Source organism: Helobdella robusta, assembly GCF_000326865.2.
Source record: "Helobdella robusta unplaced genomic scaffold HELROscaffold_1, whole genome shotgun sequence".
Taxonomy (NCBI): Eukaryota; Metazoa; Annelida; class Clitellata; order Rhynchobdellida; family Glossiphoniidae; genus Helobdella; species Helobdella robusta.
The window spans coordinates 7,055,090-7,073,591 of record NW_008703570.1 but is presented as its reverse complement, the minus strand read 5'-3'; the positions used below and the strand labels follow the sequence as shown (position 1 = coordinate 7,073,591).

Here is an 18,502-nt window from a genome sequence, read left to right as displayed (position 1 = left end):
CCTGATTGCATTCGAACCATGTCATTGTTCCACAATACAGGACGCTCTAAAACGGTGACGCTGAAAATATTTTGTTATAATGATTTTTGCTTGGCACCTTTATAATTTTTCCTCGCCTACACTCATTTTAATGTTGATATGTTCAGCTAGCAAACACGTACAACAGAGATGTTATTTTTTTCAAGAGTGTCTGCATTTTGAAAAATTTATCCTTCCTTCAGATACTTGACGCTAAACAAATCAACGATGTTTAAACAGTTGTCGTTGAAATGTTTTGAACATTTTATTTTTAATGATATTTTTAGAGAACAATTTTTAAATTAAGTGATGAAAGCGAGCATCAAAATAAACTGATCTTGAATGGTTCAGTTAAGTTAGAATTCCTTTTTTACAAATATTTTTTTGTCACAGTGAATAATCATCATCGGTTTTTCAATGGAGCACATGTTGGGTGAGATATTCTTTCAATTGAGAAATGATTTATCGCGATGAAATCAAGAAAAGACTTATTTCAATACAAAAAGAAGCTATAAACAATTTTGTTTCCTTTATTTATAAACGTTTGTTACTTTAAAAATGATTGTATTCAACATTAAAAATTTGCTTATTATGGTGTAGTAGCTAAATTGAGTGATCATGCCACCCTAGTGACAGTTGAGGATGTCACGTATCACGGAAATAACGTGTGAAATGAGTTGTCAGGTTTGAAATGCTCACTTTGTTTGTTGTTTTTCTTTTCGTTTCTTATTTGTTTTTTATAATTTGTGCAAACTTATTTTAAAATTTAATTAATTTGTTTATTTGTCATTTGCACAAGTATCTCACCATCCAAATTTTCTGTTTGGGTTTTTTGGACGATTTTCTCAATGAATAATGGAAGAGGCTATTTTATTTTAAGTTCTGTCAACTGGAAATTGTTGGTGAGCAAAGATCCACAACATTTATGCACAGTTTTCAGTGAATAAGCTAACAATTTTTTGGACATTATTATGATTGGTTGACACTTTATTTATAAAGAAAACAGCTGAAAAAAGTTTCATGGAACTGTTAAAAGTTACTTCTAGTGTCCTTATTAAGTGTTAATAACGTAAAACATGCATGCCATCTTCGGACAAGAGATTCAAAGAGCAAAATTATCAAACAATTCAATTTTTAATAGTCGATATGAACAAATATCAAATTGCAAATTACTCAAAAAAAAATCTTAAAATGATGAGGTAACGTAGAGAACGAGAAACCATTCATAAAAATATTTATGTAGTTGTAACCGGTGGTAATCGACAGAGACATGACTCGCTCTGCAAGTTGGGCTCAAAACAAAAGCTTACACATCATTCTCATATCATAAGAAGGCAGGATGAAACAAAATGATGACAACCCCATAACTATAGAATCAACTGCGTGTCAGTTGATAATGGTTTGAGAAAAAAATTTCTCCTATTTAGTCGCCTCCAATGAATATCATACTCCTCACATTTTATTGTCGATAATATTTTTTTAGGTTATCATTAAATCCTTTAAAATTTAATTGGCATAAAATAAAATATTTTCAATAGCGAATGTTTAATTTTTTCTATGAATTAAAAAAATTGTGATGATAATAATGAAGATGATGATAATGATAAGGATGATGATGTGAAGAAGAAGAAAAAGAAGAAGAAGAAGAAGAAGAAGAAGAAGAAGAAGAAGAAGAAGATGATGATGATGATATTAGTAGTAATACACATCTTAGAAGAAGAGAAAATTTGATTGAGTAACTTGGTACGTAACTGGGGGACATTGAAAGAAGATGATTTGTTATTTTGCTTTTCATTCAAAACAATTTTTCTCTCAAAAATTTTAGTAGTTGAAAAAGTACATGAAGGACAAAAACCATTCAAAAAACAAAAATTTTTTAACTAGACAATATTTTTGAAATGCCAAACAGATATTTGAAATAATGAAAACTAAAAAATTTTCTTAGTGCATCTCATGAAATGTGAGAGATACGAAAAGCACCTTCTTTGATCTCTTTCCACATTCCGCTCCATTCGTTTCTTTCCTACGCTATCTTCATGTTTGTTGTATATTTTGTTGCATTGTATGCTCCATATCTGCATATTTTTTTTACTTTGCTGATATTTTATAAAAAAAAAACAATAATGGCGTGAAAACTAAGTCAAACAAATTATTTTTTGGAAATTATAATTTAAAATATTTTAGTTAATATAATTCCTTACTCGTAAGCAAATTAAGTGAGATACAAATAAATTTTAATAAAAGATCTCATAGAAATAGTTATCATACTTTTAAGCATATCTAATTTTCTTGAAGCACTTGAACTGAAAAATTATTTATTGAACAATACAATACAAATGTTTCCACACACTAATTAGCTTCATTGAGATATATTTTCCAAAAAATTAATCAAAAACATCAAATTGGATTTCAATCAATCAATCAATTTTCGTTTAGCGTCCAGAGACCCAGTTTTCTGAGGTAGGACGTTATTTTCTTAGCCATCAACTTTTTGCCCCAAATTAGACGATCAGTTGTATCCATTTCATTTAAATTTAGAGCTTGCTCGATTGTTTGTGACCAGGACTTATTTGGACGGCCTTTGGGACGTGTGCCAGGTACTTCAACATCTGCAAGAGAAGTTATGGCACTGTTTCCACTTCGTTTGACATGACCAAACCACCGCAGACGGTGTTGCCGGCATTCGTCCTTTATATCATCTAGACCAGCACGACGCAGGAATTAAAAACATCAAATTGGATTTGATAAAAATAATTGTTCAGATTTCATTAGAAAGAGCACCAATTACTATATTTTCAGTCTGTTGCGTTTGTTTACCAACGTTTGTTTTGTTTGGTAACAAAAGAGGCAAAGGCTTGGAGCATTTTGTGAAATTAGATTTATATATTTATTTGTTTATTCGTTCACTATTCATTGACCGCTTATTCATTTTTTCTTTTCTTCAGTTACTCGTCGTTTTTGTTCATTTGCTCATTCATTCATTCATCCATATAGTTCATTCATCTGTTCCTTCGCTTGTTCCTTCGTTCATTTCTTCATGCATTCATTGATTGGTTCGTTCATTCAAACCAGTAACTTTTCTTTTAGCAAACACGCTGTAATCAAGATAACTTCTTTAGGACAATTAGTTGTAAGATGAGGAGGCCTTCAGCGGCAGGTCACCAACCTGAATACCTGATCCGAACAAATATTTTTTTTAAACTCCAATAAATTTTGTACAATTCTTCAAAAATTTATTCAGCATTATTTTCACAGGACTAAAACAACTGTTAAATAAATTTAACTGTCAAAACTTCCTGACGGAGTGTATGTTTCGGAGCAAATTTTATAAAATTTATTTGAAAACAATTTTTTTCAATCAAAGAACATTTCAATTTGTAGGTATTTTTTATTCCAATGTTGAAAACAATAAAAAACATTAACATGACATTAAATTTATTTGATAGCAGAGTAAAAAAGAACATAAACGCGAAATAATAAATAATTTTAGAACGGCTGCAGTCAATTATATACTTGGAAAGTGGGAGAGGATATAACAATGTTATTTTTTATGAATGTACCATCTCGGGTACATGCAAGTGCCGCATCATGCGTTCAAAAATACGATTGTCTTTGAATTTTTGACAGACATTTGGCGCGCCTACCTTTTGTGACAACTCGCCAAAAAATTTGATTTTCTGTTTTAATTAAAACTTGGAGAAAGTTTATTAAACAACAAAATTAATTTTTGAAAGAATTAAACAAATTATAAAAACCTTGAACACACGCACATTAAATTTTTGCTCTTTGCTTATTAAGTTTTCCCTTAAAAATATGAAAAAAATTGTTTAGAATGAAATTATTTGTGAACATCTGTTTGTATTGCACTGCTGTCAAACTTAAAACAGAGTAATAAGAATGAATTTTTAAAAAGCGCAGACTTGATACTACTCATTGCTGAATGGTCTGATTTTGATCATGCCTTTGATACAGTTCCTCATGCATTGTTGATGTAGAAACTGAAACATGACGACATGACGCTGTGAGGAGAGTTTTTCAAGACGGTTTGAAAGTTGCTTCACAGAACGCAGTCAGAATGCAATCACTGCCAAATCTGTCTCCACCTTTGAATGTGTTGTTAGTGCAGTGTAACAAAATGTGTTCTGACCCTATTTTTTTTAATTTTTATTAAAAAATTTGTTATTTTTCAATTTAATTCATAAATATATTTACTTTCGGCTCGATGGTGTAACGTTAATGTGCCTGGCGAAGAGATTCCCGCTTGTCACATGCATTGCGTGTGATGCCTTGTTCCACGTGTATTTGCGTGCACTGTGTGTTTGTTTTTGGTGCCTCTAAAAAATAAAAAAATGTAGTTAACAAATTCTTTAAAAATTCAAAATGTCAGAATATCAATAATACATCCGGTAAAACTTGCACAAATAGGATAAGAGCCTGCTGGACAACATTTTTCTAGCACTGTATTATACGTTAATACATCCGCATCCGCAATTGTTAAACTGCAATCTACTCTGCTGTAAAACCTATAAAACTTACTTTCTAAACATTTTTAATGCCTTTTCTCATTTTACATCGGACGTTTTCAGAAAATGAAAATTGTTAGGTATCTATAAACACAACTTAATGAAATCTTATTGCTTGTACGCACATTTTGTTGGCTTTTATATCGTATAAAAAATAATCAGTAATATGTATATCTGACAAAATCTTATTTGTTTCAATCAGCTCATCTAGCATTTAACTGAATTTTTAAAAATTACAAAAATCTAAAAATGAAATGCAATCTAGAAATTTCTGCCGCTATCCCAACAAAAGTGAAACTACCTGTCTAATTATATAAGAACGTGTATAATCTTCGCATCCTTTAAATTCAAGTCAATAAACATTCTAATCTGTATTATAAAATTAATTATGCTTCCAGTACGTAGGTTTGTACTTAAACGTGATACATATACTCAAATGACACTAACCTATTCAAAAGTGATAAAAACATTAATGAGTTAGTAAATGATATTAACAATAATGTTCAGACCGTTGTTCAATGGTTCAGAAATAACAGGCTGACCTTCAACAAGGAAAAAACTAAATTTATGGTTTTTGGACCCGTCCAATACTTAAATCACAAAGAGCCTTATAAAATTATTATTGATGGTGAAACAATATCAGATATTAAGTCGTCAAAATTCTTGGGAATCGTAATTGACAATAAATTAACATTCAAAGAGCGTATAAGTTGCGTAACAAACAAAGTATCCAAATCATTGGGTGCAATCAGCAGAATAAAACTCTTTCTACCAAGATGTACCTTAAGACTTCTGTACAGTTCAATTTGCCTTCCTCATCTCATCTACGGTAACATCATTTGGTCATCGACGTATCCATCATTGACACAACCGCTGCAACGGTTCATGAAAAAAGCAATGAGGACCATTACCTGCTCAGAATTTAATGCTCCATCAGTTTATTTCAAAGCGTAATTTGAACTATAAGAATCTCCATGTGTATTTATGCGCAAATTTTGTCTTTAAGCATTACGCTGGATTGTTACCAACCATTTTTTCAAATTATTATTACTTTGTTTTTAATAATCGGCACAAAAACATAATACGATGTAATAAATCAAAAACGAATATTTTATTTTTTCATATTTTGTGCAATGGACTACGGACTTGGAATAACTTAATAATTAATAATTAATTGTGATTTGAATTCTGTCTTAGGTACTAAAGTTTTGTCAACATTTAAAAACAAACTGATGAACAAACAATTTACTGAACCATAATTCAAAATTCTAATTTTTAACTTTTGAGGATATAGTGGATTATTAGTAAAACAATTTTAGTTCCTAGACATTAATATTTCTCTCTTACAAAATTTTTAGTTCAAATTTCATTTTGTTTAAAACTATTTGTTAGGTGGCCATGCTAGATAAGTTACCTGATAACCAGATCATGGTCATCCTGTCTTCTTTTCTTATTTTTGAAGCAAATAAAAATATATCGTATCGTATCGTAAATATAACTATGTATCTATCATCTAAAAATGTTTTATTATCTTAAAGTTTTTTACAACAAATTTATTTCAAGTTTTTTTTGCCTAAGATAAATTACGCTTCGATGGGTACAAACAATTTGTCATTCTTTCCAGTTTTCCGTCCATCCTCCAACTCACACACATTACACACACTTACACACACACACACACACACACACACACACACACACACACACACACATATGTCACACACACACACGTATCACACACACACACACGCACGCACACCTACAAATTACAGACATACACACATCACATTCATCACGCACATCCCACATACAGCACACATAATTTATCTCATTTATCTTCTATACAGCAGATTTCCTATCATTATCTATGGTGTCCATTATATCATCATATGTCTTTTTGCTAAAAACATAAGAGAAACGACGTGGTGAAGAATAAAAATATCTAAAAAAAATTTTTTAAATTGTTTGTAACTTTTATTTCAAATAATATTAATCTCATTTTGATCAGTTAATCGACAATTTTTTTAAATTTATTTTGCATTTTGTTCTGTGTCAATGAAAATTTTGTTATTAGACCAATGAAATTAAATAAAACAGATGGTTAATCAATCATTGATGTCACAGGTAAAAAAAAAACGTCCGAATGACATCACTGAAAGTACTGCAGCCCCATCAGTTGCAGTCGGCTCACGTTCATCAAACGACTTCAAAATATTAGCAAGTAATCTTTTATCATGTTAGCAACGATCATTTTTTGAAAATCACCGCGAGATTGAAGCATAGTCATTTTCACAGCTATAGTAGTAAAAATTTAAAAAAACATTTGCAAGCTTGCTAGATCAATTTGTTGCAACCTTGCCTTTGGACGCGTTTATATTTTGCATGAATTCTCTAAGTTTCAAACATAAAAACAACGTTGGCATTTGACATAATATGATGTTAGTAACAAAAATTATGTGATCGAACTACGGTAAATGCATTAAAATTGATGTAACTCTATTGGTCGTGCTGAAATTGATGTGTCCTCCAGTGAATGGCGAGAGTTCATTGAAAGTGATCGACTGCAACGTAACAGACGCACGTGCGCTCAGCACCAACAAACTCCCCGGATAACCTGCCTGAATAGTTTCAGTGCGGCTATCGGGAAGGTGGTGTCATTTGTAAAAAAAAAAAAGTTCTTCAGGCTCTAGATATATTTTTCTACTTTTTCAACATTTTTCGTTTGAAATTATTTCCACTCTGGAATGGAGTTAAAAGCATTTGGAATATGGGAGGCGTAAAGAGGTCGAATATGGGAGGGAAATTTGTTTACATTGAAAAAAATGAAAAAGTTTATTGCAAATTTACGCTAATGCTAACAATGTCAGTTTAGATGCAAAATTTAATTCAATAATTTTGAAACACTCAAACAATTTTTTTATTCAATTAATTACCGCAACTTAATTAAATTCGAAAGTGAAGTAATTTAATTTCGTCATATAAATTAGAACTATTTGAAATTTTGAAGCAAAAACGAAACGAAAAGAAAGTTTAATTAGGAGCTTCTTCAGTTGTATAATTGTACAAATGACTGTTGTGGTGATTAGGAAGCATGTAATGAACGACTTTGAGTGCAGAGGCATGCACGTGACGTAAAAACGTGACGTCACTAACCTTTCGTGAATGACATTTGTTATGCTGCTCTCATATTTTTTCCTCTGAGTAACAATTGGCATAAAATTTCAATCGCTCCTTTCGCTCAATAAGTGCTTCAAAAACAATTTTTGAACAAATGATATGAAATGAGAAGTAAGCATATATAGAATTTAGAAGCACCATAAAACTAAAAAACGTCAAAGTTTTCAAAGGTAAAGGCATCTGCATCTAACATCCAAGATGGATAGATCTCAAATTCCATCAAAGTCAAATTTAACGTTGTCTCCAAATAAAAATATTACGTGTGTTGTAAACTTTTCTGATGATGAAACGTGGGCAATTTGATGGACTTCTGTATTGACTGTTTTATGAAAATGCTGGGAATGAACGAGGTAATGCGTTCATTGTTATGGAATTTTTATTAAAACTTTTATGCTGTCAATTTACGTTATTCACCATCAGCAGAATAATAACTTTCCTTCGTTTTTGTCGTCTGATATTCAAGGTTCTGTTATTTTATTTAAAATTTCTTCTATTTAATTAAATTTACATAATCATTAATTTTAATTATCTAATTAATTAACATCAAACGATTTTTGCGCCAGCTTGTTTTCATATTCGTTCTCAATCTGTTGTGTTACATTCTACTACATTTCAACATCTTAACATTTAAAGTTAAGAATTTGAAATATTTGCAACGAATCGTTCAGTGTAATACATTTTTAAATTTTATTAGTTCATAAGCAAAAATGTACAAAATACAAATTTGTAATGCATCAACTCAGTTTATAAATGTCACAAAAAAAAGTTAAATTTAATGTCACACATACAATAATTTTTAACACAAATGAGTAATATTTCCAACAGCCCAATTTCAGAACAGAGGTCACAAAAACATGGTAAATACCGTACCGAATTCAGAGCATAAAAGTAATTAACATATCAAACACAGCACTCACCAAGCTATATAACCGTTAAATCATTTTGGACATTTAATTACCTAAAAAAGTGGAAAAACAGACAAACTGTAAGAAAAAAAGAAAAATATAACAAAACATGGGAAGAAAAATAACATAAAATGAGAAAATTATAATTAAAATAAGGATAGCAGTGAAATTTTTAACATTGGGACATAAAACTTAAGGGACGAGAACAAGGAAGCATTTTGTTTTCATTGTTTTATTTCATGACCGTTATTTTATTACACTTTGCATAACATTTGTCTAATATTTTGTTCATATATAAATATTTTTGTTCTTCGTGTTTTTAGACAAAAAACAAATGAAAAATGTTGAAATATGTTGAGGTTAAAGGAAGAGGATCCACGGCATCTCGAGTCAAAATAAGCGAGAAACCATATCATAAATTTCCAAAAAATTATATTGGCATGAAAATTACATATAAGTTAGATAAAATAAAATGAAACCGCCGTAGAGAATGGTGGAAAAAACTTAATTTAATATTCACCCGGCTGGCTTCAATGAACAAATCAATTTGAAAACCAATATAAAGAAAGTAACCCAACATATAATTTTTGTGGTTTTGTATGTTTGTAGCATACTTGCATAGATGCTCGGAACGCAACTCATATTGGTTGAATAAAAACTCAATGCGTATTTTAATATCTCAAACATAAAAAACTAATATAAAATCTTTAAAAAACAGAAAACAACTATCACATAAAAAGTCGCAATAATGAAAAAATAAAAAAAAGTTTAAAATATCGATGAACCAATATAAAACGCAGGGATAGGTTTACTAAATTTGTTACGAACGTGATTTAATCAGCTAACCTGAGTTTGAAAAAATTTACCTTCAACGTGATATGAGAAAATAAAATCAATTCGTCAATTGTCATACGCATTCTGTTCAAAATTTTTTCTTTTCATCACATTCTCAGCCAATAAAACTTTATTTAATGCCATTTTTTAAATAAAACTTTTATATCAGAAATATTTTTCAACATTTAAAAAATCAGGAAATGCACCAAAAATAGCAATTCAGTTGAAAACTCAGCAGGATAGGCAGGAAAATGTTTATTTAATAGAATGTCGAAGTTATAATACAAGGATGCTGATTTCAAATTAAAAGTTTTAAAAAGCTATTACATTACTACTGCGATAGATACGTTACACGTGCCACAATTTTTTCTTTTTTAAACGACATAGTTTCCATTTTGGTGATATTGTACACCAAGTGTCTTGTTCCCTTTATATTTTGTCATATTATTACAAGTGTTTAAGATTGATCATTAAGCTGTTTATGCAAGTTGAGGCTGATGTTCTTTTATTGCGAATTTTGCTTTTGTTTCATCACTTAACAACAATGTGTTATGGTCAGATAATAGGAGGGTCCGATTTACTTAATAAGTAATTATGAGTCAGTCGGTAACATAATTTAATAAGCATTTGATATTGATTGAAAATGTGTGCACATCCCTATTCAGCGTATTTCTATTCTTAAATGAGTAACACAATAACATTTTTTTATTCAACAAGTAGACAAATAAAAAATGTTTGTCTGACTATTCCTAATTAATTCAACGTGATTTGATTGAGTATATCAACACTTTTCTCAGTAGTTCTCCTAAGTTTTAGTTGGAAGTTTAAACATTTTTTAAATGGCTGAAAACGTCCATGCCTTTTTCGTACCAATAAAATTCAAGAAGATTTGAGTGATTGATTTAATAAAAATCTGAGAATACTAAACAATCCTTTAAAAGGACGTTCAAAAAATTATTTCATTGTTTATTTGTTGACCTAAGCTCTTATTTGTCAATAATAAAAATTATTTATAAGTAAATAGCCACAAAACATGACGTCCATGACTTGAGCCAAAAATAATTTTCAACATATAAGATATTAGTGATTGCACAGAAGATTGTTGGGTTAGCGTTTGAATTGAAATATAAATGCGGGTTATAAATGTCACATAATAGAATGCTATGAAATGATATTGATTCAAAATTATTTTTAAAATGATAAAATATTAAAAAATTAAAAACTTATTTTATAAAAAAAATAACTTCATTGTGTACTTGTTAATGTTAAGCTATACTTGCTAATGTTAAAAATCATTTCCAAACAAATAGCCACAAATTAAGATGTTGTTGTATTTTAAACAGCCCATCATTGTTTACACGATGAACATAGCCTACATGTTATGTAATTGAGTATCAATAATTCTATACATTCTTTCTACTGCTACATGTTTGAGTATCAATAATTCTATATATTCTTTCTACTGCTACATTTTCCTTCAACAATTCAAAGACCATTTTTATCACTTTTATGAAACTGTTAATGATTACTTTAGATATTGAGTTCAAAGATTTTTATAAACATTGTTGATAAACAAAAGTTTTCAACTTCAAACGGCCTTAACGACGGCTAGCGGGGAACATTTCAAGCGACGGAGACCACGTTCAACCCGACAATTTCAAAGGTTCGTCTTATTTAAATACACACTGGGAATATTTTAAACAAAGTATGTCAGCTTCTGTTTGATTATTTAAAAAATTGCAAAACTGATTCATCGTATCTCTCAATTTGGCTCTCGAACGTTCGCTGTTCACATTGACTTTCAAACTCTTACCAGCAGCTGAATAAGACGAGAGAGAAATAATTGAAATGCATTTCTCCAATACTAAGTCTGCTTTTGCGTATGCATCACATGAAACATCTGCCCTGAAAAAATGCATACAAGTAGGAATACCTGCTTAATAATGTTATCATTCATATATATATATATATATATATATATATATATATATGTATATATATGTATATATATATATATGTATATATATATATATTTGCAATATGTATATGAACATGATTCGCAATAAACGTTCAATGAACCATTGTACGCTGCGAGTTAACATCGAGTTGCCACTAGATTCATTTGGTTTATACTTGCTAACTTTCAAAACGTTGCACTAAATTATGAAGTGAATATATATATAAATATGTATAGTAATTTGAAATAAAAAATTTGTTTTGAAAGTAAAAAAAAAATTATTTTTTTTGTTGTTCAAAAAAATTAAAAACTAAAAAAATGTTATTTTGCTAACCCCAAACGTGAACTGAAAAAAGATAAGAATGTTAGTGAAACTGTGCGTCATCTATTTTTTATAAAACTTAATAAACAAGCACCTACATACATAAATAGCATTTATGCACCGGTATGTATTAAAATCTTGATTGACTTTGTTATGAGCGGAATGTTATTGTAATTGAACTTCTATCGTGGAACATTAACAAGGCTAGCGCTTTATAGGCAATAATAACGTGTAACCTAACTTGTGTTGAAGCATTTTGATATGTGCTTTCAACTGGTGAACAACATTGATAAATAAAAAGTTACGACGCAGCTAAAATATGCAACATTAGATATTCACGGCTAGATATAAATATCTGCACATACACACACACACACACACACACACACAAACACACACAGATATAGTTCAGAAACGCAAATTGAAATTTGAAACCCGGGTTTGTCGCATGTCTACAAGTGTGCGTGCTTTTTTGATTTGTATTGCATAACAATTTTCATGCGAGAAAGGTGCCCGTTTGTATTCGTACGTATTTGCTTTCTTCAAAAGCACGAAATCATGATTTTATAATAGATTCGCGTACACTGTGCAATCTAGCATATCGATATTCAATTTCTAACAAATTGTATGCACACTTTGTTAACTTAGTTCTAAATGTAATCTAAAATTTTTGTAAAAGAAATGTATTTTACACGAAACATGTGCCAAAAAGGATGCACATGTACAGACGCTAACAAACACAGAAACACACACACAAACAAACACAAAGACATACAACACACACACATACACATATATATATATATATATATACATATATATATATATATATATATATATATATATATATATGTACAAATATATACATACATATATTATAAAATAATATGTATCTCTCTTTTTATTATTATCTTAAGTGTTTTTAGTTTAACACTTAATGGTAGACCGAAAGAGTATTTATTCCACTTGAAGTTTAATTTAATATTTTATATAAACTTATTGCAAGTCATTTTTTCTGTTAACTTATATTTTATAATAATGTTGATGATTGGACATCTCGGCGACCATAGAACCTCGCTTCGGGCCTAACTTTAGTTACCAAAGAAAATATTGAAAATAATATATATATTTTAATTGTAATTTGTTACTTATAAAACGCTAATTTATTAATGCTTCTCAACACCGCTCTCCATTTAGAAATATCCAAGAATTATTATACTGAAGTCTTTTTTGCATAGTCACAAATGGTATCGTCAATCGTTAAAACAGATGTGTTTTAAGACATTTTCTAAACTCTGATAATGATATTCTAGATTTTCGTAGACCATTCCAGAAAACAGGACCAGCCACTGCCAAATCTTTATCAGCTGTTTTAAGCTTGCGACATCTAACATATCACATGTCCAAATCAGCCGATCTAAGATATTCACGAAACAACATCGATGAAACTTCTATACATTTATCTGTTAAGTATTTTCGAGATAAACCGTTTAAACTTTTAAAAACTATCTCTTCCAATTTGAACTTGATTCGTTGTCTACAGGCAGCCAATGCAAATCCCTCAGGAGTGGAGATGCGTGATCAAATTTTAATTTTCGATATATCACTTTAGCAGCATGGTTCTGAATCATCTGAAGTTTTGATAACAATTTATCAGCTACACCTTATAAATAATTATTACCTGCTTGAACCGATAAAGGCCTGAACACTAGCAATGAGAGCGTTTTTCATATATATGTATATGTATATATATATATATATATATATATATATGAATTGTTGAAAAATATATATATATATAATATATATATATAATATATATATATATATATATATATATGAAATATATATGAAATATATATATATACCATATATATTTGGGTTCATATATATATATACATATATATATACATATTTATATATATATATATACATACGGACATACGTACATACAAATGCATTTATATATATGCGCAACACAACTTGATCTGATATAGTGAATCAACTGAACAATTGCAACAATGACAGGGTGTTGATGAAATAATTTATTTCTTTTTTATTTATTTTATTTTATTTGAAGGTGCTGCATGTTTGAAAATGAATGCCGCATCTACGACGCAAATTTTTAGAAGCAAAAAGTTCATCACAATTGTTTTATTCGGTTTCTCCTTGATATATTTTTTTAAAAAGTAAGTTTTTTGTGCTTTTATTTGTATTCAATCATTACTTCAAGTGTCGATAAAAATTTAATTTTAAATATCGATATATTTCAATTAAATTAGCAGATCGTTTGAAAAGAGTTTGTCGCAATCAGTGCTCCAAACAAACAATACAGAGGCTATAATAACAAGCAGAAGTCACGTACCACCGAGAAACATCGCAGCAAGTCACACGTTCACAACCAGTAAACCCTTTTCGACTAACGCAACATCTGGAGATGGCTTGCACGGTTCTCTTTGTCCTGATACATACCCAGCTAGGCAAGATCACCTCACAATTTCCCAAAGCATGGTGTCAGATGGACGGAAATTGTTTGTAGTTGGAGATGTGCACGGATGTTTCGACGAGTTGCAAGAGCTATTGAAAATGTCAAATATTTCGTGTCGCACTCACCTCGTCATCCTCTGCGGGGATGTCATCAACAAAGGACCAAAAAGTCTGGAAACCCTACGATACATTCAATCTCACAAGGACTGTGTTTTTTCTGTGCGAGGAAATCATGAGCAAGAGGTAAGATGTACATACTTAAAGCTTGTCAATTACTTAGTTATCTAGAAAATATTCTAAATTTTATTTGAATTCATTTCTTTTGGCAAGCTTAACAGATTTTTGAACGAAGGCATGCCTTACAGTTATAACATCGAATCAATCAAAAATCTATCAACAATGGATGCTAAGTACAAATGGGCAACAAAACTTGCGAAAGAAGATATATGTTTTTTGAGCAGACTTCCCTATACTATCAACCTACCGAGTTTCAATGTTTTAATAGTTCATGCTGGTTTGAAGCCAGAAGTCCCTATCAACAACCAGTCACAAACAACTATGGTTTTCGCTACAACGTTGGAAACAAATTTTAGTAATCGAAGTCTCGGAAAACAAATTAAAAGACATCTAAATAAATCAATTCCAAGGCAAACCTGGGCATCACTGTGGACTGGCCCTCAGCTAGTTATATTCGGCCACGACTCATCAAGAGGCTTACAAAAGCACAAATTTGCCATTGGGCTAGACACGGGATGTGTTTACGGAAAAAAATTAACTGGAGTGGAAATCGCCATTGCCGATAAAAACTTGACACAGCGATTTACAAGCGTAAACTCTTTCGAAGATTATGTTAAAATAAAATTATGACAGTGAAACGCATCAAACGTTAAAGCACCAATCCACCCTCATGAAAGTTAAATCAACAAGAATCAACGTCATTAGGTAAGTATTTGCTTCAATGAAATCAGTGGCATTGAAAATCAGAAAAATCACCAAAATGCCTTAAAATCTACGTTTCAATAAAGATAATTCAATTTGTTATCAAAACCCAAATTGTAACTCAATGTTACACAAAAGAAAATCAGCATGAATCATTCAAAAACGCGTGCAAGATTTTTTTCTTTTTAGGTTTTTGTATGTATATCTTTATTTTTGTAGTGAAATTTATAAGAAAGTCAGTTACATACGAACGTCTTACATTTTTTAAAACAAGAATAAACTAAAACTGGTTTAAAATTTTTTGATTCGAGTGTTTGAAAAATATAAAATGCGTCAAATTTTTGAATTAAATGAGCTAAAATAGCAATAACGTGTTTAACCATTCTTCCTTAATTGATTATATTTTTACTAACAATTTATCTCCCCACAAATCTGGGGTAATCTGTTCTTCTTTATCCGATCATTTTCCGATCTTTACTGCATCTAAAATTTCTACATCTCTAATATCTTCAAATACTTTTATTCCAACCTTTAATTTTTGCTCGAATAATATTTGTAAATTAAATATATACCTTACAAGCTTTGACTGGAATCCGTTATATAATTGTTTTGATACTGATAAAGCATTTTCATTTTTTACCAGTGTTTTAAAAAATGCTATTTTGCAATACTGTTACACATCATTACCTTTGAAACAAAAAAGAAAGCAGCCTTGGATTACCAATGGTTTAATTACTTCATCAAAGACTAAAAATATTTTATATAAAAACTTTTTAAAATCAAAATCATCTTTTGACCGTTTGAAATATATTAAATATAAGAATTTATTTTCAAAGTTGTATAAGGTTTCGGAACACATGCATTATTATTATTTGTTTAATAAAGTTAAAAGCAATGGTAAAAAAAACTTGGAATTTATTGAAATAATGTATGGGTGTTAAAAAAAACCGACATTTTTTGCTATTAAATTGAATGATGAATTGATTACTGATGATCTGAGTTTGTGTATTTGTTTTATTGATAAATTTTCTTCGAATGTTTCTTCTACGTGTAATTATAATAATAATATTATTAATAATGATAATAATGGTGATAATAATAATAGTAATAATAATGTTGGTAGTAATGATAATAGTGGTGATAATAATAATCGGGGTAATAATAATGGTAATAATGGTAGTGATAATGATAGTAATAATAGCAGTAATAATGGTGGTATTAATAATGGTAATGGTAATAACAATGACTATAATAAGATTAATGGTAATAACAATTTAAATTTCAAAAAATATTGTAATGTTGATAAGGTAAACTCATTTGTTTTATTTGATTGTTCTGTACTTGACATTCTTGATACAGTGAATAATTTTAATAATTCTAATTCTTATGGTGACGATTTGATTTCAAATTTTCTTCTAAAATCTGTTATAACAAATATTCTTTCGCCTTTATGTCACATAATTAATTTATCATTTAATAACGGATATTTTCCTAAGTGTTTAAAAATTTCTAAAGTTATGCCGTTATTTAAATCTGGTGAGCCTAATGATCTTAACAACTATCGGCCTATTTCTATTATCCCTAGATTATCTAAACTCATTGAAAAAATTGTTTTTAAAAGGTTTACTAATTTTCTTAATTCTAATAACTTGCTTGTTCCTAATCAATATGGCTTTCGTTCTAAATGTTCTACTGAGTTTGCAATAGCTGATGTGGTTAACTTTGTTTCTCATGCCTTGGAGTCTAAAAGGTTCTCTATTGGTGTCTTTCTTGATTTATCTAAAGCCTTTGATTCTATTGATCATAATATCTTATTATTTAAATTATCTAAGTATGGTGTTAGGGGTATTGCTCTTGATTGGTTTGCTTCTTATTTGAATGAAAGGTTTCAATATGTTTCCAGATCTCCTCTTTCTCCTATCTCTTCTGGGGTACCTCAAGGCTCTATCCTTGGTCCTTTACTTTTCAATATTTTTATAAATGATTTCGTTAATTGTTCTAGAATTTTAAAATATATTCTTTTTGCCGATGATTCCACTCTGTTGTTCTCTAATTCTAATGTTAGTCAATTGGTATCAATTTTCAATGAAGAGTTATATAACGTTTATAACTGGGTTCAGGCTAATAACTTAAGAATAAACATAGCTAAAACTAACTTTATTTTATTTGGACCTAAGATTCGAACAAGTGTTGTTGATATTCAGCTTTTATTAAATAATGTTTGCATTAACAGGGTTGAATCTGCAAAGTTTTTAGGTGTCATTATCTCTAGCAATTTATCCTGGACTAGTCACATTCAATTCATTTCACAAAAGGCTACAAAAAATTTAGGAATACTTTACCGACTGAGATCAAGGTTTCCAAGACATATTTTAATAACACTATATAATTCTATTGTTTTGCCATTTTTCACCTATCGTATTTCTATTTGGGGTTTTACAACAAAATCTAACGTTCGTATGTCGAATCTTTGTCAAAATTATTTTATTCGTATTTTGTTTGGGTTACCAAAATTTGAGCATATCAGTCATTTGTTTATATCATCTGGAATTTTAAAAGTTTACCAGTTACACATTCTTTTTACGTTAATGTTTTTTTATAAATTATTTAAACTAAATTTTTGTCCTTCCTTGTGCCACCAATTAAATCATTTAATCAATAATCGATCAATATTTTTAAGACATAATATAGATTTTTATTTTCCTAAACCTCGTACTAACTTTTTTATTAGTTTCGTCTTCATGTCTCTTGTCGACTTTGGGACTTATTACCAATTCACGTAAAAAATTTGAATACTGCTGGTTTATTTAAAAATTCAGTTTATCAATTAATCTTAACGAATCATTTTTCCTCTTTCATTACCGGTTAATTCCCTGTGTAACTATGCTATTGTTTTCATTTGGTTCCTAAGGTTTTTGTCGATTAATTATTACTATTTTGTTTGGTTCTATTTTTTTTTCTTTCTTTTATCACTTATTGTTTATCTTTGTTCGAATTTTATTCCAATTTCTGTTTCGGTGGCCCAACAAGTGCAAACTTCGGGTCTCCTAGTATTATGTATTTAATGATACTTTACTGAATAAAAGATTATTTGAATTTGAATTTGAATCATTGATCTAACAAGGTCCACGACGTATTCTCAATCAATAAATTAGTTTTTGCCATATGTGATATGAAATGTGTAAAAATAAACAGTAGCTCTCAGCATCAAACACATTTTAAAAACGTTTGAGTAAATTAAAAAATTTGGAAGATTCTTGATTCAATCAAACCAAAAAACAATGAATGAAAAAATAAATTTGAAAAATTTAAATGAACTTGAGTAACTACAAACAGTAAA

General features: G+C 29.6%; 1 protein-coding gene across 1 annotated transcript; it reads left to right on the top strand.

Annotated features, from left to right (window-relative positions):
* The first annotated feature begins 13,741 nt into the window (after window positions 1–13,741).
* Window positions 13,742–15,529, top strand: HELRODRAFT_187914 (hypothetical protein). The gene is made up of 3 exons (XM_009011045.1): window positions 13,742–13,925; window positions 14,019–14,466; window positions 14,554–15,529. Exons 1-3 carry the CDS (start codon window positions 13,834–13,836, stop codon window positions 15,088–15,090), a joined length of 1,077 nt encoding a protein of 358 aa, XP_009009293.1. The 5' UTR covers window positions 13,742–13,833; the 3' UTR covers window positions 15,091–15,529.
* Window positions 15,530–18,502: the final 2,973 nt, after the last annotated feature.